Genomic DNA, 24,586 nt, shown 5'->3' on the forward strand with positions numbered 1-24,586 from the left:
AACAGAACCCACTGTGATACACAGAGAGAGATACACACAACAGAACCCACTGTAATACACAGAGAGAGATACACTCAACAGAACCCACTGTAATACACAGAGAGAGAGACACACAACAGAACCCACTGTGATACACAGAGAGAGATACACACAACAGAACCCACTGTAATACACAGAGAGAGATACACACAACATAACATGATCAGAGCCCACTCTAATACAGAGAGAGAGAGAGATACACACAACAGAGCCCACTGTAATACACAGAGAGAGATACACACAACAGAACCCACTGTAATACACAGAGAGAGAGAGATACACACAACAGAACATGATCACTGCCCACTGTAATACACAGAGAGAGATACAAACAACAGAACCCACTGTAATACACAGAGAGAGAGAGATACACACAACATGACCTGATCAGAGTCCACTGTAATACACAGAGAGAGAGAGAGAGATACACACCACAGGACATGATCAGAGCCCACTGTAATACACAGAGATAGATACACACAACAGAACCCACTGTAATACACAGAGAGAGATACACACAACAGGACATGATCAGAGCCCACTGTAATACACAGAGAGAGATACACACAACAGAACCCACTGTAATACACACAGAGAGATACACACCACAGGACATGATCAGAGCCCACTGTAATCCACAGAGAGAGATACACACAACAGAACCCACTGTAATACACACAGAGAGAGAGATACACACAACAGAACCCACTGTAATACACAGAGAGAGATACATACAACAGGACATGATCAGAGCCCACTGTAATTCACAGAGAGAGAGATTCACACAACATAACCCACTGTAATACACAGAGAGAGAGATTCACACAACAGAGCCCACTGTAATACACAGAGAGAGATTCACACAACAGAACATGATCACTGCCCACTGTAATACACAGAGAGAGATACAAACAACAGAACCCACTGTAATACAGAGAGAGAGAGAGATACACACAACAGGACCTGATCAGAACCCACTGTATTACACAGAGAGAGAGAGATACACACAACAGGACATGATCACTGCCCACTGTAATACAAAGAGAGAGATCCACACAACTGAACCCACTGTAATACACAGAGAGAGATTCACACAACAGAACCCACTGTAATACACAGAGAGAGAGATTCACACAACAGAACCCACTGTAATACACAGAGAGAGATACACACAGCATAACCCACTGCAATACACAGAGAGAGATACACACAACAGAACCCACTTTAATACACAGCGATAGAGATACATACAACATAACTCACTGTAATACACAGAGAGAGATACACACAACATAACCCACTGTAATACACAGTCTAGGAGACTGACAGAGACAGAAGGGGAAAGACACAGTCTAGGAGACTCACAGAGACAGAAGGGGACAGACACAGTCTAGGAGACTCACAGAGACAGAAGGGGACAGACACAGAGACAGAAGGGGACAGACACAGAGACTCACAGAGACAGAAGGGGACAGACACAGAGACTCACAGAGACAGAAGGGGACAGACACAGAGACTCACAGAGACAGAAGGGGACAGACACAGAGACTCACAGAGACAGAAGGGGACAGACACAGTCTAGGAGACTCAGAGAGACACAGAGACAGAAGGGGACAGACACAGTCTAGGAGACTGACAGAGACAGAAGGGGACAGACACAGAGACTGACAGAGACAGAAGGGAACAGACACAGTCTAGGAGACTCAAAGAGACACAGAGACAGAAGGGGACAGACACAGTCTAGGAGACTGACAGAGACAGAAGGGGACAGACACAGAGACTCACAGAGACAGAAGGGGAAAGACACAGAGACTCACAGAGACAGAAGGGGTCAGACACCGAGACTCACAGAGACAGAAGGGGACAGACACAGAGACTCACAGAGACAGAAGGGGACAGACACAGAGACTCACAAAGACAGAAGGGGACAGACACAGAGACTGACAGAGACAGAAGGGGACAGACACAGAGACTCACAGAGCAGGTCTTGATCTTCAGGTGCCGTTCGATGCCTCCTGGGAACAGGAACAGTTGTCTCTTGGAGCTCCTCCCTGCCTGTTAGAGGTCAAAGGTTAGACAGTAGAGGTCAGGGGTTAGACAGTAGAGGTCAGGGGTTAGACAGTAGAGGTCAGGGGTTAGACAGTAGAGGTCAGGGATTAGAGGTCAGGGGTTAGACAGTAGAATGTACCAACGCTAGTGATCATTACTGAGCACCATAGGTCAAAGGTCAAGGGTTTAGGACTAGGGGTCAGGGTCAGGGTTAGGAGTTAGGAGGTGTGAGAGGTCACTACTAACCACCGTAGCTTTGAGTTCCATGCTGCTGGGAGGAACGACGCGTCCTCCGTACCGAAAGGTCTTCCTCAGGTTCTGCTCACACGCCCTGGCTATACCTACGGAGTACACGATAACAATACACAGCACCTATCAATACAATACACAGTAACATTACCTACGGAGTACACGTTAACAATACACAGCTACATTACCTACGGAGTACACGATAACAATACACAGTATCTATCAATACAATACACAGTACCTATCAATACACAGTACCTATCAATACACAGCACCTATCAATACACAGCTACATTACCTACGGAGTACACAATAACAATACACAGCACCTATCAATACAATACACAGTAACATTACCTACGGAGTACACGTTAACAATACACAGCTACATTACCTACGGAGTACACGATAACAATACACAGTATCTATCAATACAATACACGGCACCTATCAATACAATACACAGCAACATTACCTATGGAGCACACATTAACAGTATACCTATCAATACAATACACAGTACCTATCAATACACAGCAGCATTACCTACGGAGTACACGAAAACAATACACAGCACCTATCAATATAATACACAGCAACATTACCTCGATAATACACGAAAACAATACACAGCACCTATCAATACACAGTACCTATCAATACAATACACAGCAGCATTACCTACAGAGTACACGTTAACAATACACAGTACCTATCAATACAATACACAGTACCTATCAATACAATACACAGCAGCATTACCTACGGAGTACACGATAACAATACACAGTACCTATCAATACAATACACAGTACCTATCAATACACAACAACATTACCTGGATAGTACACGTTAACAGTACACAGCAACATTACCTACGGAGTACATGTTAACAATACACAGTACCTATCAATACAATACACAGCAACATTACCTGGATAATACACATTAACAAAAAACAGCAACATTACATGGAGAATACACAGCACCTATCAATACACAGCAACATTACCTGGAGAATACACATTAACAATACACAGCAGCATTACCTACGGAGTACACGATAACAAAACACAGCAACATTACCTGGATAATACACGATAACAAAACACAGCAACATTACCTGGATAATACACGTTAACAATACACAGCAACATTACCTGGATAGTACACGTTAACAATACACAGTACCTATATATACAGAGTAATATTACCTGGAGAAAACACATGGAAAAAGGAAGACACCTACCCTGACGCAGGAAGTCACCTACCCTGAAACAGGAAGTCGCCTACCCTGAAACAGGAAGACACCTACCCTGAAACAGGAAGACACCTACCCTAAAACAGGAATACACCTACACTGAAACAGGAAGTCACCTACCATGAAACAGGAAGACACCTACCCTGAAACAGGAAGTCACCTACCCTGAAACAGGAAGATACCTACCCTGATACAGCGGTCCCTGGTTGCGGCTGGCGTCCTGTAGGAACTTTAACAGGAAGATACCTACCCTGAAACAGGAAGACACCTACCCTGAAACAGGAAGATATCTACCCTGAAACAGGAAGACACCTAACCTGAAACAGGAAGTCACCTACCCTAAAACAGGAAGTCACCTACCCTGAAACAGGAAGTCGCCTACCCTGAAACAGGAAGCACCTACCCTGAAACAGTAGTCCCTGGCTGTGGCTGGCGTCCTGTAGGAACTTTAAACAGGAAGTCACCTACACTGAAACAGGAAGATACCTACCCTGAAACAGGAAGACACCTACCCTGAAACAGGAAGACACCTACCCTGAAACAGGAAGCTATCTACCCTAAAACAGGAAGACACCTACCCTGAAACAGGAAGACACCAACCTGAAACAGAAAGACACCTACCCTTAAACAGGAAGAATCTACCCTGAAACAGGAATAACCTACCCTGAAACAGGAAGTTACCTACCCTGAAACAGGAAGTCACCTACCCTGAGACAGTGGTCCCTGGCTGCGGCTGGCGTCCTGTAGGAACTTTAACAGGAAGACACCTACCCTGAAACAGGAAGCCACCTACCCTGAAACAGGAAGACACCTACCCTGAAACAGGAAGCCACCTACCCTGAAACAGGAAGACACCTACCCTGAAACAGGAAGACGCCTACCCTGAAACAGGAAGACACCTAGCCTGAAACAGGAAGTCACCTAACCTGAAACAGGAAGACACCTACACTGAAACAGGAAGTTAACTACCCTGAAACAGGAAGTCACCTACCCTGAAACAGTGGTCCCTGGTTGCGGCTGGCGTCCTGTAGGAACTTTAACAGGAAGACACGTACCCTGAAACAGGAAGTCATCTACCCAAAAAACAGGAAGACACCTACCCTGAAACAGGAAGTCACCTACCCTGAAACAGGAAGATACCTACCCTGAAACAGTGGTCTCTGGTTGCGGCTGGCATCCTGTAGGAACTTTAGCAGGAAGACACCTACCCTGGAACAGAAAGTCACTTACCCTGAAACACTACTCCCTGGTTGCGGCTGGCGTCCTGTAGGAACTTTAACAGGAAATCACCTACCCTGAAACAGGAAGTCACCTACCCTGAAATAGGAAGATACCTACCCTGAAACAGGAAGACACCTACTCTGAAACAGGAAGTCACCTACCCTGAAACAGTGGTCCCTGGTTGCGGCTGGCGTCCTGTAGGAACTTTAACAGGAAGTCACCTACCCTGAAACAGGAAGACACCTACCCTGAAACAGGAAGCACCTACCCTGAAACAGGAAGACAGCTACCCTGAAACAGCGGTCCCTGGTTGCGGCTGGCGTCCTGTAGGAACTTTAACAGGAAGTCACCTACCCTGAACAGGAAAACACCTACCCTGAGACAGGAAGACACCTACCCTGAAAAGGAAGTCATCTGCCCTGAAACAGGAAGTCACCTACCCTGAAACAGGAAGACACCTACCCTGAAACAGTGGTCCCTGGTTGCGGCTGGCTTCCTGTAGGAACTTTAACAGGAAGACACTGTCATGACGTTGGCCTGTGGGTAAGGTTTATGACCCCCCCCCCCATAAATACCTTTCTCCCTTCCCCTCTCTGACCCTACTGAAGGACTTGAATAGCCTGTGTTAAATATAGAGAGTCTGGGAACATCAAACAAATGGGGAAAAGGAACCATATTTTGGTAATAAAACCAGTTGGAAATATGCTTGGGAACGTAATGAGTATGTATGTCAGTTCGCTTGTCATCTGAGACATTATGACTGATGACAGGACGACATAAACGGTACCTGAGAAAGTATACACTCTCTAGTTATCAGAGTAACATGGAATTGTTATGCAATTGAAATGTTTGATTTTGAAATTGTTTGTTAGGCGATTAAATGTAATTTTAGCTTCCAAATGAGAGAATTGGGTTTTCATAAGGAAAGTGCCCTGCTTGATCAGTGGCCCACCCCTGTGAAGAGACAGGGGTTATAAACGATGAAACACCTCCCTCCCCCGCTCCACTATATAAGCCTTTGACGAAAAGATAACCACGTTGTTCCAGTACGGGAGGTCTGCAGCCTCTACGTTAGAAGGACACACATGTCAACTAAGCCAACCTCGGCGTGAGCTATGGTATGAACTTTGAGCTTATTCACTACAGAAGTGATTCTTCCTAGCCGCTGTAGACGTGGGCTAGGAAAGGACGGACGACAGATTCAGTCTAACAGACGGACGAAGATACCACCACGTATCCAATTTACCACCATTGACATTCTTAAGAGTTTACAGGAAGATCTGTTGGCCAACCCGGCCAGCATCTACGACCAATCTACCGAAGCGCAGCTCAGAGTAAATATTTATTGCATTTTCCTTTTCCAAATGGGCGGTAATTTAGAATGCATAAGATAATGTATTTACGATAGCATAGCTGCAGTTTCTGTGTTCCTAAATCTTCCCGCTCTTTCATTCAAGCCCAACCCCCTTTCCTTTGTGTAACCAGCTTTCATACAGGTTCCGTTCACCAGGGGTGAATTCTGTATGACATCATTGTATTCTGTGTATTTGTAATTCTGTGTGATTAGTTAGGTATTTAGTAAATAAATAATTAAACCCAATTTTGTATTGCTGATTCAACTTGTTAGCCAGGGTTCGTGAAGATAGCCAAGAATTTACAACTTTCATTATGAGACTGAAAATAAGACAAGGGTTAATATTGACTGCTATCGATGTAAAATATTACAAAGTATTTTAAGAGTTTATTCGGAAGATAACGGCTCTATAAACGTTCTTCCGTGGTGCCCCGACTTTCTAGTTAATTACATTTACATGATTAGCTTAATCAGGTAATATTAATTACAGAGAAATCATTTTATAAGTCAGCATGTCATATCACTTAATCCGGCATAGCCAAAGACACGACAACACCTACCCTGAACCAGGAAGACACATACCCAGAAACACTACTCCCTGGTTGCTGCTGGCGTCCTGTAGGAACTTTAAACAGGAAGTCACCTACACTGAAACAGGAAGATACCTACCCTGAAACAGGAAGACACCTACCCTGAAACAGGAAGACACCTACCCTGAAACAGGAAGATACCTACCCTGAAACAGGAAGACACCTACCCTGAAACAGGAAGACACCTAGCCTGAAACAGGAAGTCACCTACCCTGAAACAGGAAGTCACCTACCCTGAAACAGGAAGACACCTACCCTGAACCAGGAAGTCAACTAGCCTGAAACAGGAAGTCACCTACCCTGAAACAGGAAGATCACCTACCCTGAAACAGTGGTCCCTGGTTGCGGCTGGCGTCCTGTAGGAATTTTAACAGGAAGACACCTACCCTGAAACAGGAAGTCACGTACTCAAAAAACAGGAAGACACCTACCCTGAGACAGGAATTCACCTACCCTTAAACAGGAAGACACCTACCCTGAACCAGGTAGACACCTACCCTGAAACACTACTCCCTGGTTGCGGCTGGCGTCCTGTAGGAACTTTAACAGGAAGTCACCTACCCTGAAACAGGAAGACACCTACCCTGAAACAGGAAGACACCTACCCTGAAACAGGAAGACACCTACCCTGAAACAGGAAGACACCTACCCTGAAACAGGAAGATACCTACCCTGAAACAGGAAGACACCTACCCTGGAACAGGAAGTCACCTACCCTGAAACAGGAAGTCACCTACCCTGAAACAGGAAGATACCTACCCTGAAACAGGAAGACACCTACCCTGGATCAGGAAGATACCTACCCTGAAACAGGAAGTCACCTACACTGAAACAGGAAGCCACCTACCCTGAAACAGGAAGATACCTACCCTGAAACATGAAGTCACCTACCCTGAAACAGGAAGATACCTACCCTGAAACAGGAAGTCACCTACCCTGAAACAGGAAGTCACCTACCCTGGAACAGGAAGATACCTACCCTGAAACAGGAAGTCACCTACCCTGAAACAGGAAGACACCTACCCTGAAACAGGAAGACACCTACCCTGAAACAGGAAGACACCTACCCTGAAACAGGAAGATACCTACCCTGAAACAGGAAGTTACCTACCCTGGATCAGGAAGATACCTACCCTGAAACAGGAAGATACCTAACCTAAAACAGGAAGACACCTACCCTGGATCAGGAAGATACCTACCCTGAAACAGGAAGACACCTACCCTGAAACAGGAAGACACCTACCCTGAAACAGGAAGACACCTACCCTGGATCAGGAACACACCTACCCTGGATCAGGAAGATACCTACCCTGAAACAGGAAGTCACCTACCCTGAAACAGGAAGACACCTACCCTGAAACAGGAAGATACCTACCCTGAAACATGAAGTCACCTACCCTGAAATAGGAAGACACCTACCCTGAAACAGGAAGACACCTACCCTGAAACAGTGGTCCCTGGCTGCGGCTGGCGTCCTGTAGGAACTTTAACAGGAAGACACCTACCCTGAAACTGGAAGATACCTACCCTGAAACATGAAGTCACCTACCCTTAAACAGGAAGTCACCTACCCTGAAACAGTGGTCCCTGGCTGTGGCTGGCGTCCTGTAGGAACTTTAACAGGAAGGGCTTCAGGACCTCAGAGCAGCGATGGAACGCAGTCAGGATGTAAAGCAACCTCCAACCACGCTGACAGCTGTCCCTAAAGGTTAGAGGTTAGGGGTTATGTGTTAGGGGTTAGGGGTTAGAGGTTAGGGGTTAGAGGTTAGGGGTTAGAGGTTAGGGGTTAGAGATTAGGGGTTAGGGGTTAGATGTTATGGGTTAGAGGTTAGGGGTTAGGGGTTAGAGGTTAGGGGTTAGGGGTTAGAGTTAGGGTCTTACGGTTTAGAGCTGGTGTTTCCTGTAATCTGTTTGAGGATTTGACAGTAGGCTTCATCCTTCATCAGACCAAACTGTCCAATCAGCTAGAGAGAGAGAGAGAGAGGGAGAAACAAACACACACATCACACAGACGTCGGAAACAGACATCGGAAACAGGCGTCGGAAACATATCACACAAAAAACCAACCAACTTTTAATGGCGTGGGTGTTACCTTCAGGAAGGTGTTGACTACTTCCTGTTCTGTCAGTCCCTTCAGCGGGTGGTCTCCCATAAAACGCATCACCGCTATGAACATGACATAGCAGGACATACCATGACATAGCAGGACATAGTAGGATATGACATACCATGACTTAAAATAACAGCCAATGACATGAAATGACATGACAAAGGCATTAAAATGACATAGCATGGGCATAGCATGACAAAGCATGGGCATAGCATGACATAGCGTGACACATAACTTACATAGGAAGATGTCTGTAGCCATTCTATTCATAGCATGACATAGCGTGACACATAACTTACATAGGAAGATGTCTGTAGCCATTCTATTCATAGCATGACATAGCGTAACATATAACTTACATAGGAAGATGTCTGTAGCCACTCTGTTCATAGCATGACATAGCGTGACATATAACTTACATAGGAAGATGTCTGTAGCCACTCTGTTCATGGCAGGATCAGTGAACTCTATCAGAGATTCAGACAGTGGAGACTGGAGGGGGGAGATATAATGGAACACTATCAGAGATTCAGACAGTGGAGACTGGGGGGAGATATAATGGAACACTATCAGAGATTCAGACAGTGGAGACTGCGGGGGGGAGATATAATGGAACACTATCAGAGATTCAGACAGTGGAGACTGGAGGGGAGATATAATGGAACACTATCAGAGATTCAGACAGTGGAGACTGGGGGGAGATATAATGGAACACTATCAGAGATTCAGACAGTGGAGACTGGAGTGAGATATAATGGAAATATGTTTAACTACTTAAGGCTTATGAGAGGTATAATAAAACATTTAAGGTAGGTGTTATAATGTGCTATAAAGTATTACAACATATACACTCATATACATTTATTGATAAGAATGTTATCTGGTCACCTTAATTAGTTAAAATGTGTTGTAATGTGTTATAATGTGTTATAATGTGTAATAATGTGTTACCTTGGAGAATGTGATTTGTTATAATGTGTTATAATGTGTTACCTTGGAGAACTTGATTTGTTATGTGATATGTGTTACCTTGGGGAATGTGATGTGTTATAATGTGTTATAATGTGTTATAATGTGTAATAATGTGTTACCTTGGAGAACTTGATGTGTTATAATGTGTTACCTTGGAGAACTTGATTTGTTATAATGTGTTATAATGTGTTACCTTGGAGAACTTGATTTGTTATAATGTGTTATAATGTGTTACCTTGGAGAATGTGATGTGTTATAATGTGTTACAATGTGTAACCTTGGAGAATGTGATGTGTTATAATGTGTTACAATGTGTAACCTTGGAGAACTTGATTTGTTATGTGTTATGTGTTACCTTGGAGATTATGTGTTACCTTGGAGAATGTGATGTGTTATAATGTGTAATAATGTGTTATAATGTGTAATAATGTGTTACATTGGAGAACGTGATGTGTTATAATGTGTTATGTGTTATAATGTGTAATAATGTTACCTTAATGTGTAATAATGTTTTACATTGGAGAACGTGATGTGTTATAATGTGTTATAATGTGTTATAATGTGTAATAATGTGTTACCTTGTAGAACGTGATGTGTTATAATGTGTTACCTTGGAGAACTTGATGTGTTATAATGTGTTATAATGTGTTACCTTGGAGAACTTGTTGTTTTATAATGTGTTATAATGTGTTAAATTTGTTTAAATGTGTTATAATGTTTTATAATGTGTAATAATGAGTTACCTTGGAGAACGTGATGCGTTATAATGTGTTATAATGTGTTACCTTGGAGAACTTGATGTGTTATAATGTATTATAAAGTGTTATAATGTGTAATAATGTGTTACCTTGGAGAACTTGATGCATTATAATGTGTTATAATGTGTTACCTTGGAGAACTTGATGTGTTATAATGTGTAATAATGTGTTACCTTGGGGAACATGATTTGTTATAATGTGTTATAATGTGTTACCTTGGAGAACGTGATGTGTTATAATGTGTTATAATGTGTAATAATGTGTTAAATTGTAGAACTTGATGCGTATTATTGTGTTATAATATGTTATAATGTGTTATAATGTTTTATAATGTGTAATAATGAGTTACCTTGGATAACTTGATGTGTTATAATGTGTTATAATGCGTTACCTTGGAGAACGTGATGTGTTATAATGTGTTATAATGTGTTACATTTGTTTAAATGTGTTATAATGTTTTATAATGTGTAATAATGAGTTACCTTGAAGAACTTGATGTGTTATAATGTTTTATAATGTGTTACCTTGGATAACTTGATGTGTTATAATGTGTTATAATGTGTTATAATGTGTAATAATGTGTTACCTTGGAGAACTTGATTTGTTATAATGTGTAATAATGTGTTACTTTGGAGAACTTGATTTTTTATAATGTATTATAATGTGTTACCTTGGAGAACTTGATGTGTTATAATGTGTTATAATGTGTTATATTTGTTTAAATGTGTTATAATGTTTTATAATGTGTAATAATGAGTTACCTTGGAGAACTTGATGTGTTATAATGTTTTATAATGTGTTACCTTGGATAACTTGATGTGTTATAATGTGTTATAATGTGTTATAATGTGTAATAATGTGTAATAATGTGTTACCTTGGAGAACTTGATTTGTTATAATGTTTAATAATGTTTTACCTTGGAGAACTTGATTTTTTTTAATGTGTTATAATGTGCTACCTTGGAGAACTTGATGTGTTATAATGTGTTATAATGTGTTATTTGTTTAAATGTGTTATGTTTTATAATGTGTAATAATGAGTTACCTTGGAGAACTTGATGCGTATTATTGTGTTATAATATGTTATAATGTGTTATAATGTTTTATAATGTGTAATAATGAGTTACCTTGGATAACTTGATGTGTTATAATGTGTTATAATGCGTTACCTTGGAGAACGTGATGTGTTATAATGTGTTATAATGTGTTACATTTGTTTAAATGTGTTATAATGTTTTATAATGTGTAATAATGAGTTACCTTGAAGAACTTGATGTGTTATAATGTTTTATAATGTGTTACCTTGGATAACTTGATGTGTTATAATGTGTTATAATGTGTTATAATGTGTAATAATGTGTTACCTTGGAGAACTTGATTTGTTATAATGTGTAATAATGTGTTACCTTGGAGAACTTGATTTTTTATAATGTATTATAATGTGTTACCTTGGAGAACTTGATGTGTTATAATGTGTTATAATGTGTTATATTTGTTTAAATGTGTTATAATGTTTTATAATGTGTAATAATGAGTTACCTTGGAGAACTTGATGTGTTATAATGTTTTATAATGTGTTACCTTGGATAACTTGATGTGTTATAATGTGTTATAATGTGTTATAATGTGTAATAATGTGTAATAATGTGTTACCTTGGAGAACTTGATTTGTTATAATGTTTAATAATGTTTTACCTTGGAGAACTTGATTTTTTTTAATGTGTTATAATGTGCTACCTTGGAGAACTTGATGTGTTATAATGTGTTATAATGTGTTATATTTGTTTAAATGTGTTATGTTTTATAATGTGTAATAATGAGTTACCTTGGAGAACTTGATGTGTTATAATGTTTTATAATGTGTTACCTTGGATAACTTGATGTGTTATAATGTGTTATAATGTGTAATAATGTGTTACCTTGGAGAACTTGATTTGTTATAATGTGTAATAATGAGTTACCTTGAAGAACTTGATGTGTTATAATGTTTTATAATGTGTTACCTTGGATTACTTGATGTGTTATAATGTGTTATAATGTGTTACCTTGGAGAACTTGATGTGTTATAATGTGTCATAATGTGTTATTATGTGTAATAATGTGTTACCTTGGAGAACTTGATGTGTTATAATGTGTTACCTTGGAGAACTTGATGTGTTATAATGTGTTATAATGTGTTACCTTGGAGAACTTGATGTGTTATAATGTGTTACCTTGGAGAACTTGTTGTGTTATAATGTGTTATAATGTTTTACCTTGGAGATCTTGATGTGTTATAATGTGTTATAATGTGTTACCTTGGAGAACATGATGTTTTATAATGTGTTATAATGTGTTATAATATGTTATAATGTATTATAATGTGTTACCCTGGAGAACTTGATGTGTTATAATGTATTATAAAGTGTTATAATGTGTTACCTTGGAGAACCTGACCATTTCAAAGGGATCTCTGGTGTCTTTGGGCTTCTTGGACTTCACAGAGGCACTATGGGGAGGAACCACAGATAAACACTACTGAGGGACACAGTGGAAGGTGTGTGAGTGGTGTGTGTTTGATGTGTGTGTGTGTGTGTGGTGTGTGTGTTTGATGTGTGTTTGTGTGTGTGAGAGGTGTGAGAGGTGTGTGTGTGTGTGTGTGTGTGTGTGTGTGTGTGTGTGTGTGTGTGTGCATGTGTGTGTGTATGTGAGTTGTGTGTGTGCGCGGGTGTGTGTGTGTGTTTGATGTGTGTGTGTGTGTGTGTGTGTGTGTGTGTGTGTGTGTGTGTGTGTGTGTGTGTGTGTGTGTGTGTGTGTGTGTGTGTTTACCCCTTGGTAGCTGGTCTGTAATATCTCTTTGCGAACTCCACCATATCGTAACGCGTGTCCTGCAGAACGCTCTCATCGACCTCCAGGACCTCATCAAACCCTTCCTAAACCACAGCAACACGGATACAGTAGTACAGTAGTACAGTGGTATAGTGGTACAGTAGTACAGTAGTACAGTAGTATAGTAGTACAGTAGTACAGTAGTACAGTATTATAGTAGTATAGTAGTTCAGCAGTAGAGTATTATAGTAGTACAGTAGTATAGTAGTTCAGTAGTACAGTATTATAGTAGTACAGTAGTATAGTAGTTCAGTAGTACAGTATTATAGTAGTACAGTAGTATAGTAGTTCAGTAGTACAGTATTATAGTAGTACAGTAGTATAGTAGTTCAGTAGTACAGTATTATAGTACTACAGTTGTTCAGTAGTACAGTATAATAGTAGTACAGTAGTATAGTAGTTCAGTAGTACAGTATTATAGTAGTACAGTAGTATAGTAGTTCAGTAGTACAGTATTATAGTAGTACAGTAGTATAGTAGTATAGTAGTACAGTGGTACAGTATTATAGTAGTACAGTAGTATAGTAGTTCAGTAGTACAGTATTATAGTAGTACAGTAGTATAGTAGTTCAGTAGTACAGTATTATAGTAGTACAGTAGTAGAGTAGTTCAGTAGTACAGTAGTATAGTAGTTCAGTAGTATAGTATTATAGTAGTACAGTATTATAGTAGTACAGTAGTATAGTAGTACAGTGGTACAGTAGTATAGTAGTACAGTAGTGCAGTATTATAGTAGTATAGTAGTTCAGCAGTACAGTATTATAGTAGTACAGTAGTATAGTAGTTCAGTAGTACAGTATTATAGTAGTACAGTAGTATAGTAGTTCAGTAGTACAGTATTATAGTAGTACAGTCGTATAGTAGTTCAGTAGTACAGTATTATAGTAGTACAGTCGTATAGTAGTTCAGTAGTACAGTATTATAGTAGTACAGTAGTATAGTAGTTCAGTACTACAGTATTATAGTAGTACAGTAGTATAGTAGTTCAGTAGTACAGTATTATAGTAGTGTGTGTGTTTACAGTACTACAGTGTGTGTGTGTGTGTGTGTGTGTGTGTGTGTGTGTGTGTGTGTGTGTGTGTGTCAGTGTGTGTGTGTGTGTGTGTCAGTGTGTGTGTGTGTGTGTCAGTGTGTACCTCCAGGGTGGGATCTATCTCGTGAGCGGCCGCGCTGGACGCCACGGCGACAGCCATAGCTGACGTCACGGCAACACGCCCCGCTCCTCCTTTAAGATCTGCCCTGCGGTCGGCCGGGAGGGACAGGAAGTCAGGGGCGGCGACGGGACGGACAAAATCTGTCGGGAATGCCCCGGCACGACCAAACACCCCTCCAAACTTCCAGCCTGGTAGATAAACAGACATCGGGGAAGACACACACACAGCAGAGATTAATGGAGAGATGAGGGAGAGGAAGAGGAGAGATGAGGAAGGGGAGAGAGGAGAGGGGAGAGGAGAGGTGGAGGAAGATGAGAGATGAGGTGGAGGAAGAGGAGAGAGAGATGAGGTGGAGGGAGAGGAGAGGAGAGAGATGAGGTGGAGGGAGAGGAGAGGAGAGATGAGGTGGAGGAAGAGGAGGGGAGAGAGATGAGGTGGAGGGAGAGGAGAGGAGAGATGAGGTGGAGGAAGAGGAGGGGAGAGAGATGAGGTGGAGGGAGAGGAGAGATGAGAGGTGGAGGAAGAGAAGAGGAGAGATGAGGTGGAGGAAGAGGAGGGGAGAGATGAGGTGGAGGAAGAGGAGGGGAAAGAGATGAGGTGGATGAAGGGGAGAGAGATGTGGAGGAAGAGGAGGGGAGAGATGAGGTGGAGGAAGAGGAGAGGAGAGAGATGAGGTGGAGGGAGAGGAGAGGAGAGAGATGAGGTGGAGGGAGAGGAGAGATGAGAGGTGGAGGAAGAGGATAGGAGAGATGAGGTGGAGGAAGAGAAGGGGAGAGATGAGGTGGAGGAAGAGGAGGGGAGAGAGTTGAGGTGGATGAAGAGGAGAGATGAGTGGTGGAGGAAGAGGAGAGGAGAGATGAGATGGAGGAAGAGGAGGGGAGAGAGATGAGGTGGATGAAGAGGAGAGATGAGAGGTGGAGGAAGAGGAGAGGAGAGATGAGATGGAGGAAGAGGAGGGGAGAGATGAGGTGGATGAAGAGGAGAGAGAGATGTGGAGATAGAGGAGTGGAGAGATGAGGTGGAGGAAGAGGAGGGGAGAGAGATGAGAGGTGGATGAAGAGGAGAGAGAGATGTGGAGGAAGAGGAGGGGAGAGATGAGGTGGAGGAAGAGGAGAGAGAGAGGTGGAGGAAGAGGAGAGAGAGATGTGGAGGAGGAAGAGGAGAGGGGAGAGGAGAGGTGGAGGAAGTGGAGAGAGAGATGAGGTGGAGGAAGATGAAAGAGATGAGGTGGAGGAAGAGGAGAGAGAGATGAGGTGGAGGAAGAGGAGAGGTGGAGGAAGAGGAGAGAGAGATGCGGTGGAGGAAGAGGAGAGAGAGATGAGGTGGAGGAAGAGGGGAGAGATGAGGTGGAGGAAGAGGAGGGGAGAGAGATGAGGTGGATGAAGAGGAGAGAGAGAGGTGGAGGAAGAGGAGAGAGAGATGTGGAGGAGGAAGAGGAGAGAGATGAGGTGGAGGGAGAGGAGAGGAGAGATGAGGTGGAGGAAGAGGAGGGGAGAGAGATGAGGTGGAGGGAGAGGAGAGATGAGAGGTGGAGGAAGAGGAGAGGAGAGATGAGGTGGAGGAAGAGGAGGGGAGAGATGAGGTGGAGGAAGAGGAGGGGAAAGAGATGAGGTGGATGAAGGGGAGAGAGATGTGGAGGAAGAGGAGGGGAGAGATGAGGTGGAGGAAGAGGAGAGGAGAGAGATGAGGTGGAGGGAGAGGAGAGAGATGAGGTGGAGGGAGAGGAGAGATGAGAGGTGGAGGAAGAGGATAGGAGAGATGAGATGGAGGAAGAGGAGGGGAGAGAGATGAGGTGGATGAAGAGGAGAGATGAGAGGTGGAGGAAGAGGAGAGGAGAGATGAGATGGAGGAAGAGGAGGGGAGAGATGAGTTGGATGAAGAGGAGAGAGATGTGGAGGAAGAGGAGGGGAGAGATGAGGTGGAGGAAGAGGAGAGGAGAGAGATGAGGTGGAGGGAGAGGAGAGGAGAGATGAGAGGTGGAGGAAGAGGATAGGAGATGAGAGGTGGAGGAAGAAGAGAGGAGAGATGAGGTGGAGGAAGAGGAGGGGAGAGATGAGGTGGAGGAAGAGGAGGGGAGAGAGAAATGTGGAGGAAGAGGAGGTGAGAGATGAGGTGGATGAAGAGGAGAGAGAGATGTGGAGGAAGAGGAGGGGAGAGATGAGGTGGAAGAAGAGTAGAGGAGAGAGATGAGGTGGAGGGAGAGGGAGAGGAGAGGAGAGATGAGGTGGATGAAGGGGAGAGAGAGATGTGGAGATAGAGGAGTGGAGAGATGAGGTGGAGGAAGAGGAGGGGAGGGAGATGAGGTGGATGAAGAGGAGAGAGAGATGTGGAGGAAGAGGAGTGGAGAGATGAGGTGGAGGAAGAGGAGGGGAGAGAGATGAGGTGGATGAAGAGGAGAGATGAGAGGTGGAGGAAGAGGAGAGGAGAGATGAGATGGAGGAAGAGGAGGGGAGAGATGAGTTGGATGAAGAGGAGAGAGATGTGGAGGAAGAGGAGGGGAGAGATGAGGTGGAGGAAGAGGAGAGGAGAGAGATGAGGTGGAGGGAGAGGAGAGGAGAGATGAGAGGTGGAGGAAGAGGATAGGAGATGAGAGGTGGAGGAAGAAGAGAGGAGAGATGAGGTGGAGGAAGAGGAGGGGAGAGATGAGGTGGAGGAAGAGGAGGGGAGAGAGAAATGTGGAGGAAGAGGAGGTGAGAGATGAGGTGGATGAAGAGGAGAGAGAGATGTGGAGGAAGAGGAGGGGAGAGATGAGGTGGAGGAAGAGGAGAGGAGAGAGATGAGGTGGAGGGAGAGGAGAGGAGAGATGAGAGGTGGAGGAAGAGGATAGGAGATGAGAGGTGGAGGAAGAAGAGAGGAGAGATGAGGTGGAGGAAGAGGAGGGGAGAGATGAGGTGGAGGAAGAGGAATGGAGAGAGAAATGTGGAGGAAGAGGAGGTGAGAGATGAGGTGGATGAAGAGGAGAGAGAGATGTGGAGGAAGAGGAGGGGGGAGATGAGGTGGAAGAAGAGTAGAGGAGAGAGATGAGGTGGAGGGAGAGGGAGAGGAGAGGAGAGATGAGGTGGATGAAGAGGAGAGAGAGATGTGGAGATAGAGGAGTGGAGAGATGAGGTGGAGGAAGAGGAGGGGAGAGAGATGAGGTGGATGAAGAGGAGAGAGATGTGGAGGAAGAGGAGTGGAGAGATGAGGTGGAGGAAGAGGAGGGGAGAGAGATGAGGTGGATGAAGAGGAGAGAGAGAGGTGGAGGAAGAGGAGAGAGAGATGTGGAGGAGGAAGAGGAGAGGGGAGAGGAGAGGTGGAGGAAGAGGAGAGAGAGATGAGGTGGAGGAAGATGAGAGAGATGAGGTGGAGGAAGAGGAGAGAGAGATGAGGTGGAGGAAGAGGAGAGGTGGATGAAGAGGAGAGAGAGATGCGGTGGAGGAAGAGGAGAGAGAGATGAGGTGGAGGAAGAGGGGAGAGATGGGGGTGGAGGAAGAGGAGGGGAGAGAGATGAGGTGGATGAAGAGGAGAGAGAGAGGTGGAGGAAGAGGAGAGAGAGATGTGGAGGAGGAAGAGGAGAGGGGAGAGGAGAGGTGGAGGAAGAGGAGAGAGATGAGGTGGAGGGAGAGGAGAGGAGAGATGAGTTGGAGGGAGAGGAGAGATGAGAGGTGGAGGAAGAGGAGAGGAGAGATGAGGTGGAGGAAGAGGAGGGGAGAGATGAGTTGGAGGAAGATGAGGGGAAAGAGATGAGGTGGATGAAGGGGAGAGAGATGTGGAGGAAGAGGAGGGGAGAGATGAGGTGGAGGAAGAGGAGAGGAGAGAGATGAGGTGGAGGGAGAGGAGAGGAGAGAGATGAGGTGGAGGGAGAGGAGAGGAGAGATGAGAGGTGGAGGAAGAGGATAGGAGAGATGAGGTGGAGGAAGAGGAGGGGAGAGATGAGGTGGAGGAAGAGAAGGGAGAGAGTTGAGGTGGATGAAGAGGAGAGATGAGTGGTGGAGGAAGAGGAGAGGAGAGATGAGATGGAGGAAGAGGAGGGGAGAGAGATGAGGTGGATGAAGAGGAGAGATGAGAGGTGGAGGAAGAGGAGAGGAGAGATGAGATGGAGGAAGAGGAGGGGAGAGATGAGTTCGATGAAGAGGAGAGAGATGTGGAGGAAGAGGAGGGGAGAGATGAGGTGGAGGAAGAGGAGAGAGATGAGGTGGAGGGAGAGGAGAGGAGAGATGAGAGGGGGAGGAAGAGGAGAGGAGAGATGAGGTGGAGGAAGAGGAGGGGTTGAGATGAGGTGGAGGAAGAGGAGGGGAGAGAGAAATGTGGAGGAAGAGGAGGGGAGAGATGAGGTGGATGAAGAGGAGAGAGAGATGTGGAGGAAGAGGAGGGGAGAGATGAGGTGGAGGAAGAGTAGAGGAGAGAGATGAGGTGGAGGGAGAGGAGAGGAGAGATGAGGTGGATGAAGAGGAGAGAGAGAGGTGGAGGAAGAGGAGAGAGAGATGTGGTGGATGAAGAGGAGAGAGAGATGTGGAGGAAGAGGAGGGAGAGATGAGGTGGAGGAAGAGGAGGAGAGAGATGAGGTGGATGAAGAGGAGAGAGAGAGGTGGAGGAAGAGGAGAGAGAGATGTGGAGGAGGAAGAGGAGAGGGGAGAGGAGAGGTGGAGGAAGAGGAGAGAGAGAGGTGGAGGAAGAGGAGAGAGAGATGTGGAGGAGGAAGAGGAGAGGGGAGAGGAGAGGTGGAGGAAGAGGAGAGAGAGATGAGGTGGAGGAAGATAAGAGAGATGAGGTGGAGGAAGAGGAGAGAGAGATGAGGTGGAGGAAGAGGAGAGAAGTGGATGAAGAGGAGAGAGAGATGCGGTGGAGGAAGAGGAGAGGGGAGAGGAGAGGTGGATGAAGAGGAGAGAGAGAGGTGGAGGAAGAGGAGAGAGAGATGTGGAGGAGGAAGAGGAGAGGGGAGAGGAGAGGTGGAGGAAGAGGAGAGAGAGATGAGGTGGAGGAAGATGAGAGAGATGAGGTGGAGGAAGAGGAGAGAGAGATGAGGTGGAGGAAGAGGAGAGGTGGATGAAGAGGAGAGAGATGAGGTGGAGGAAGAGGAGAGAGAGATGAGGTGGAGGAAGAGGGGAGAGATGGGGGTGGAGGAAGAGGAGGGAGAGAGATGAGGTGGATGAAGAGGAGAGAGAGAGGTGGAGGAAGAGGAGAGAGAGATGTGGAGGAGGAAGAGGAGAGGGAGAGGAGAGGTGGAGGAAGAGGAGAGAGATGAGGTGGAGGGAGAGGAGAGGAGAGATGAGTTGGAGGGAGAGGAGAGATGAGAGGTGGAGGAAGAGGAGAGGAGAGATGAGGTGGAGGAAGAGGAGGGAGAGATGAGTTGGAGGAAGATGAGGGGAAAGAGATGAGGTGGATGAAGGGGAGAGAGATGTGGAGGAAGAGGAGGGGAGAGATGAGGTGGAGGAAGAGGAGAGGAGAGAGATGAGGTGGAGGGAGAGAGAGGAGAGAGATGAGGTGGAGGGAGAGGAGAGGAGAGATGAGAGGTGGAGGAAGAGGATAGGAGAGATGAGGTGGAGGAAGAGGAGGGGAGAGATGAGGTGGAGGAAGAGAAGGGAGAGAGTTGAGGTGGATGAAGAGGAGAGATGAGATGTGGAGGAAGAGGAGAGGAGAGATGAGATGGAGGAAGAGGAGGGGAGAGAGATGAGGTGGATGAAGAGGAGAGATGAGAGGTGGAGGAAGAGGAGAGGAGAGATGAGATGGAGGAAGAGGAGGGGAGAGATGAGTTCGATGAAGAGGAGAGAGATGTGGAGGAAGAGGAGGGGAGAGATGAGGTGGAGGAAGAGGAGAGAGATGAGGTGGAGGGAGAGGAGAGGAGAGATGAGAGGGGGAGGAAGAGGAGAGGAGAGATGAGGTGGAGGAAGAGGAGGGGTTGAGATGAGGTGGAGGAAGAGGAGGGGAGAGAGAAATGTGGAGGAAGAGGAGGGAGAGATGAGGTGGATGAAGAGGAGAGAGATGTGGAGGAAGAGGAGGGGAGAGATGAGGTAGAGGAAGAGTAGAGGAGAGAGATGAGGTGGAGGGAGAGGAGAGGAGAGATGAGGTGGATGAAGAGGAGAGAGAGAGGTGGAGGAAGAGGAGAGAGAGATGTGGTGGATGAAGAGGAGAGAGAGATGTGGAGGAAGAGGAGGGGAGAGATGAGGTGGAGGAAGAGGAGGGGAGAGAGATGAGGTGGATGAAGAGGAGAGAGAGAGGTGGAGGAAGAGGAGAGAGAGATGTGGAGGAGGAAGAGGAGAGGGGAGAGGAGAGGTGGAGGAAGAGGAGAGAGAGATGAGGTGGAGGAAGATGAGAGAGATGAGGTGGAGGAAGAGGAGCGAGAGATGAGGTGGAGGAAGAGGAGAGGTGGAGGAAGAGGAGAGAGAGATGCGGTGGAGGAAGAGGAGAGAGAGATGAGGTGGAGGAAGAGGGGAGAGATGAGGTGGAGGAAGAGGAGGGGAGAGAGATGAGGGGGATGAAGAGGAGAGAGAGAGGTGGAGGAAGAGGAGAGAGAGATGTGGAGGAAGAGGAGAGAAGAGATGAGATGGAGGAAGAGGAGGGGAGAGAGATGAGGTGGATGAAGAGGAGAGATGAGAGGTGGAGGAAGAGGAGAGGAGAGATGAGATGGAGGAAGAGGAGGGGAGAGATGAGTTCGATGAAGAGGAGAGAGATGTGGAGGAAGAGGAGGGGAGAGATGAGGTGGAGGAAGAGGAGAGAGATGAGGTGGAGGGAGAGGTGAGGAGAGATGAGAGGGGAGGAAGAGGAGAGGAGAGATGAGGTGGAGGAAGAGGAGGGGTTGAGATGAGGTGGAGGAAGAGGAGGGGAGAGAGAAATGTGGAGGAAGAGGAGGGGAGAGATGAGGTGGATGAAGAGGAGAGAGAGATGTGGAGGAAGAGGAGGGGAGAGTTGAGGTGGAGGAAGAGTAGAGGAGAGAGATGAGGTGGAGGGAGAGGAGAGGAGAGATGAGGTGGATGAAGAGGAGAGAGAGAGGTGGAGGAAGAGGAGAGAGAGATGTGGTGGATGAAGAGGAGAGAGAGATGTGGAGGAAGAGGAGGGGAGAGATGAGGTGGAGGAAGAGGAGGGGAGAGAGATGAGGTGGATGAAGAGGAGAGAGAGAGGTGGAGGAAGAGGAGAGAGAGATGTGGAGGAGGAAGAGGAGAGGGGAGAGGAGAGGTGGAGGAAGAGGCGAGAGAGATGAGGTGGAGGAAGATAGAGAGAGATGAGGTGGAGGAAGAGGAGCGAGAGATGAGGTGGAGGAAGAGGAGAGGTGGAGGAAGAGGAGAGAGAGATGCGGTGGAGGAAGAGGAGAGAGAGATGAGGTGGAGGAAGAGGGGAGAGATGAGGTGGAGGAAGAGGAGGGGAGAGAGATGAGGGGGATGAAGAGGAGAGAGAGAGGTGGAGGAAGAGCAGAGAGAGATGTGGAGGAGGAAGAGGAGAGGGGAGAGGAGAGGTGGAGGAAGAGGAGAGAGATGAGGTGGAGGAAGAGGAGAGGAGAGATGAGTTGGAGGAGAGAGGAGAGATGAGAGGTGGAGGAAGAGGAGAGGAGAGATGAGGTGGAGGAAGAGGAGGAGAGATGAGTTGGAGGAAGAGGAGGGCGAGAGATGAGGTGGAGGAGAGGAGAGATGAGAGGTGGAGGAAGATGAGAGGAGAGATGAGGTGGAGGAAGAGGAGAGGGAGAGATGAGTTGGAGGAAGAGGAGGGAAGAGAGATGAGGTGGATGAAGGGAGAGAGATGTGGAGGAAGAGGAGAGGAGAGATGAGGTGGAGTAAGAGGAGAGGAGAGATGAGGTGGAGGAAGAGGAGAGGAGAGAGATGAGGTGGAGGAAGAGGAGAGGAGAGATGAGAGGTGGAGGAAGAGGATAGGAGAGATGAGGTGGAGGAAGAGGAGGGGAGAGATGAGGTGGAGGAAGAGAAGGGGAGAGAGTTGAGGTGGATGAAGAGGAGAGATGAGTGGTGGAGGAAGAGGAGAGGAGAGATGAGATGGAGGAAGAGGAGGGGAGAGAGATGAGGTGGATGAAGAGGAGAGATGAGAGGTGGAGGAAGAGGAGAGGAGAGATGAGATGGAGGAAGAGGAGGGGAGAGATGAGTTCGATGAAGAGGAGAGAGATGTGGAGGAAGAGGAGGGGAGAGATGAGGTGGAGGAGAGAGGAGAGGAGAGATGAGAGGTGGAGGAAGAGGAGAGGAGAGATGAGGTGGAGGAAGAGGAGGGGTTGAGATGAGGTGGAGGAAGAGGAGGGGAGAGATGAGGTGGATGAAGAGGAGAGAGAGATGTGGAGGAAAAGGAGGGGAGAGATGAGGTGGAGGAAGAGTAGAGGAGAGAGATGAGGTGGAGGGAGAGGAGAGGAGAGATGAGGTGGATGAAGAGGAGAGAGAGAGGTGGAGGAAGAGGAGAGAGAGATGTGGTGGATGAAGAGGAGAGAGAGATGTGGAGGAAGATGAGGGGAGAGATGAGGTGGAGGAAGAGGAGGGGAGAGAGATGAGGTGGATGAAGAGGAGAGAGAGAGGTGGAGGAAGAGGAGAGAGAGATGTGGAGGAGGAAGAGGAGAGGGGAGAGGAGAGGTGGAGGAAGAGGAGAGAGAGATGAGGTGGAGGAAGATGAGAGAGATGAGGTGGAGGAAGAGGAGCGAGAGATGAGGTGGAGGAAGAGGAGAGAGAGATGCGGTGGAGGAAGAGGAGAGAGAGATGAGGTGGAGGAAGAGGTGAGAGATGAGGTGGAGGAAGAGGAGGGGAGAGAGATGAGGGGGATGAAGAGGAGAGAGAGAGGTGGAGGAAGAGGAGAGAGAGATGTGGAGGAGGAAGAGGAGAGGGGAGAGGAGAGGTGGAGGAAGAGGAGAGAGATATGAGGTGGAGGAAGATGAGAGAGAGAGATGAGGTGGAGGAAGAGGAGAGAGAGATGAGGTGGAGGAAGAGGAGAGGTGGAGGAAGAGGAGAGAGAGATGAGGCGGAGGAAGAGGAGAGAGAGATGAGGTGGAGGGAGAGGAGAGGAGAGGAGAGATGAGGTGGAGGAAGAGGAGAGATGCGGAAGAGGAGAGATGAGGTGGAGGAAGAGGAGAGGAGAGATGAGGAAGAGGAAGAGGAGAGATGCGGAAGAGGAGAGGAGAGATGAGGTGGAGGAAGAGGAGAGAGAGATGAGGTGGAGGAAGAGGAGAGGAGAGATGAGGTGGAGGAAGAGGAGGGAGAGATGTGGTGGAGGAAGAGGAGAGAGAGATGAGGTGGAGGAAGAGGAGAGGAGAGATGAGGTGGAGGAAGAGGAGAGATACGGAAGAGGAGAGATGAGGTGGAGGAAGAGGAGGGAGAGATAAGGTGGAGGAAGAAGAGAGATGCGGAAGAGGAGAGGAGAGATGAGGTGGAGGAAGAGGAGGGAGAGATGAGTTGGATGAAGAGGAGAGAGAGCTGGAGGAAGAGGAGAGGAGAGGTGGATGAAGAGGAGAGAGATGAGGTGGAGGAAGAGGAGGGGAGATAGATGAGGTGGATAAAGAGGAGAGAGAGAGGTGGAGGAAGAGGAGAGAGAGATGTGGAGGAGGAAGAGGAGAGGGGAGAGGTGTAGGAATAGGAGAGAGAGATGAGGTGGAGGAAGATGAGAGAGAGAGATGAGGTGGAGGAAGAGGAGAGAGAGATGAGGTGGAGGAAGAGGAGAGAGAGATGAGGTGGAGGAAGAGGAGAGGAGAGATGATGTGGAGGAAGAGGAGAGGACAGATGAGGTGGAGGAAGAGGAGTGGAGAGATGAGGTGGAGGAAGAGGAGAGATACGGAAGAGGAGAGATGAGGTGGAGGAAGAGGAGGGAGAGATGAGGTGGAGGAAGAAGAGAGATGCAGAAGAGGAGAGGAGAGATGAGGTGGAGGAAGAGGAGGGAGAGATGAGTTGGATGAAGAGGAGAGAGAGCTGGAGGAAGAGGAGAGGAGAGGTGGATGAAGAGGAGAGAGATGAGGTGGAGGAAGAGGAGGGGAGATAGATGAGGTGGATGAAGAGGAGTGAGAGAGGT

At 46.5% G+C, this 24,586-nt stretch overlaps 1 protein-coding gene across 1 annotated transcript in view; it reads right to left on the minus strand.

The window, feature by feature from the left end:
* Window positions 1-24,586, minus strand: part of LOC106592580 (unconventional myosin-XV) — a 261,893-nt gene that overhangs the window by 33,108 nt on the left and 204,199 nt on the right. The window contains exons 47-55 of the mRNA XM_045692035.1: window positions 14,609-14,814; window positions 13,413-13,516; window positions 13,026-13,092; window positions 9,294-9,366; window positions 8,857-8,930; window positions 8,645-8,727; window positions 8,335-8,465; window positions 2,335-2,429; window positions 2,017-2,094 (exon numbers count right to left, since the gene is read on the minus strand). Of these exons, the coding sequence (XP_045547991.1) occupies window positions 2,017-2,094; window positions 2,335-2,429; window positions 8,335-8,465; window positions 8,645-8,727; window positions 8,857-8,930; window positions 9,294-9,366; window positions 13,026-13,092; window positions 13,413-13,516; window positions 14,609-14,814 (911 nt within the window). The remainder of the gene's footprint in view (window positions 1-2,016; window positions 2,095-2,334; window positions 2,430-8,334; window positions 8,466-8,644; window positions 8,728-8,856; window positions 8,931-9,293; window positions 9,367-13,025; window positions 13,093-13,412; window positions 13,517-14,608; window positions 14,815-24,586) is intronic.

The sequence above is a fragment of the Salmo salar genome, chromosome ssa12 (assembly GCF_905237065.1).
Source record: "Salmo salar chromosome ssa12, Ssal_v3.1, whole genome shotgun sequence".
Lineage (NCBI taxonomy): Eukaryota > Metazoa > Chordata > Actinopteri > Salmoniformes > Salmonidae > Salmo > Salmo salar.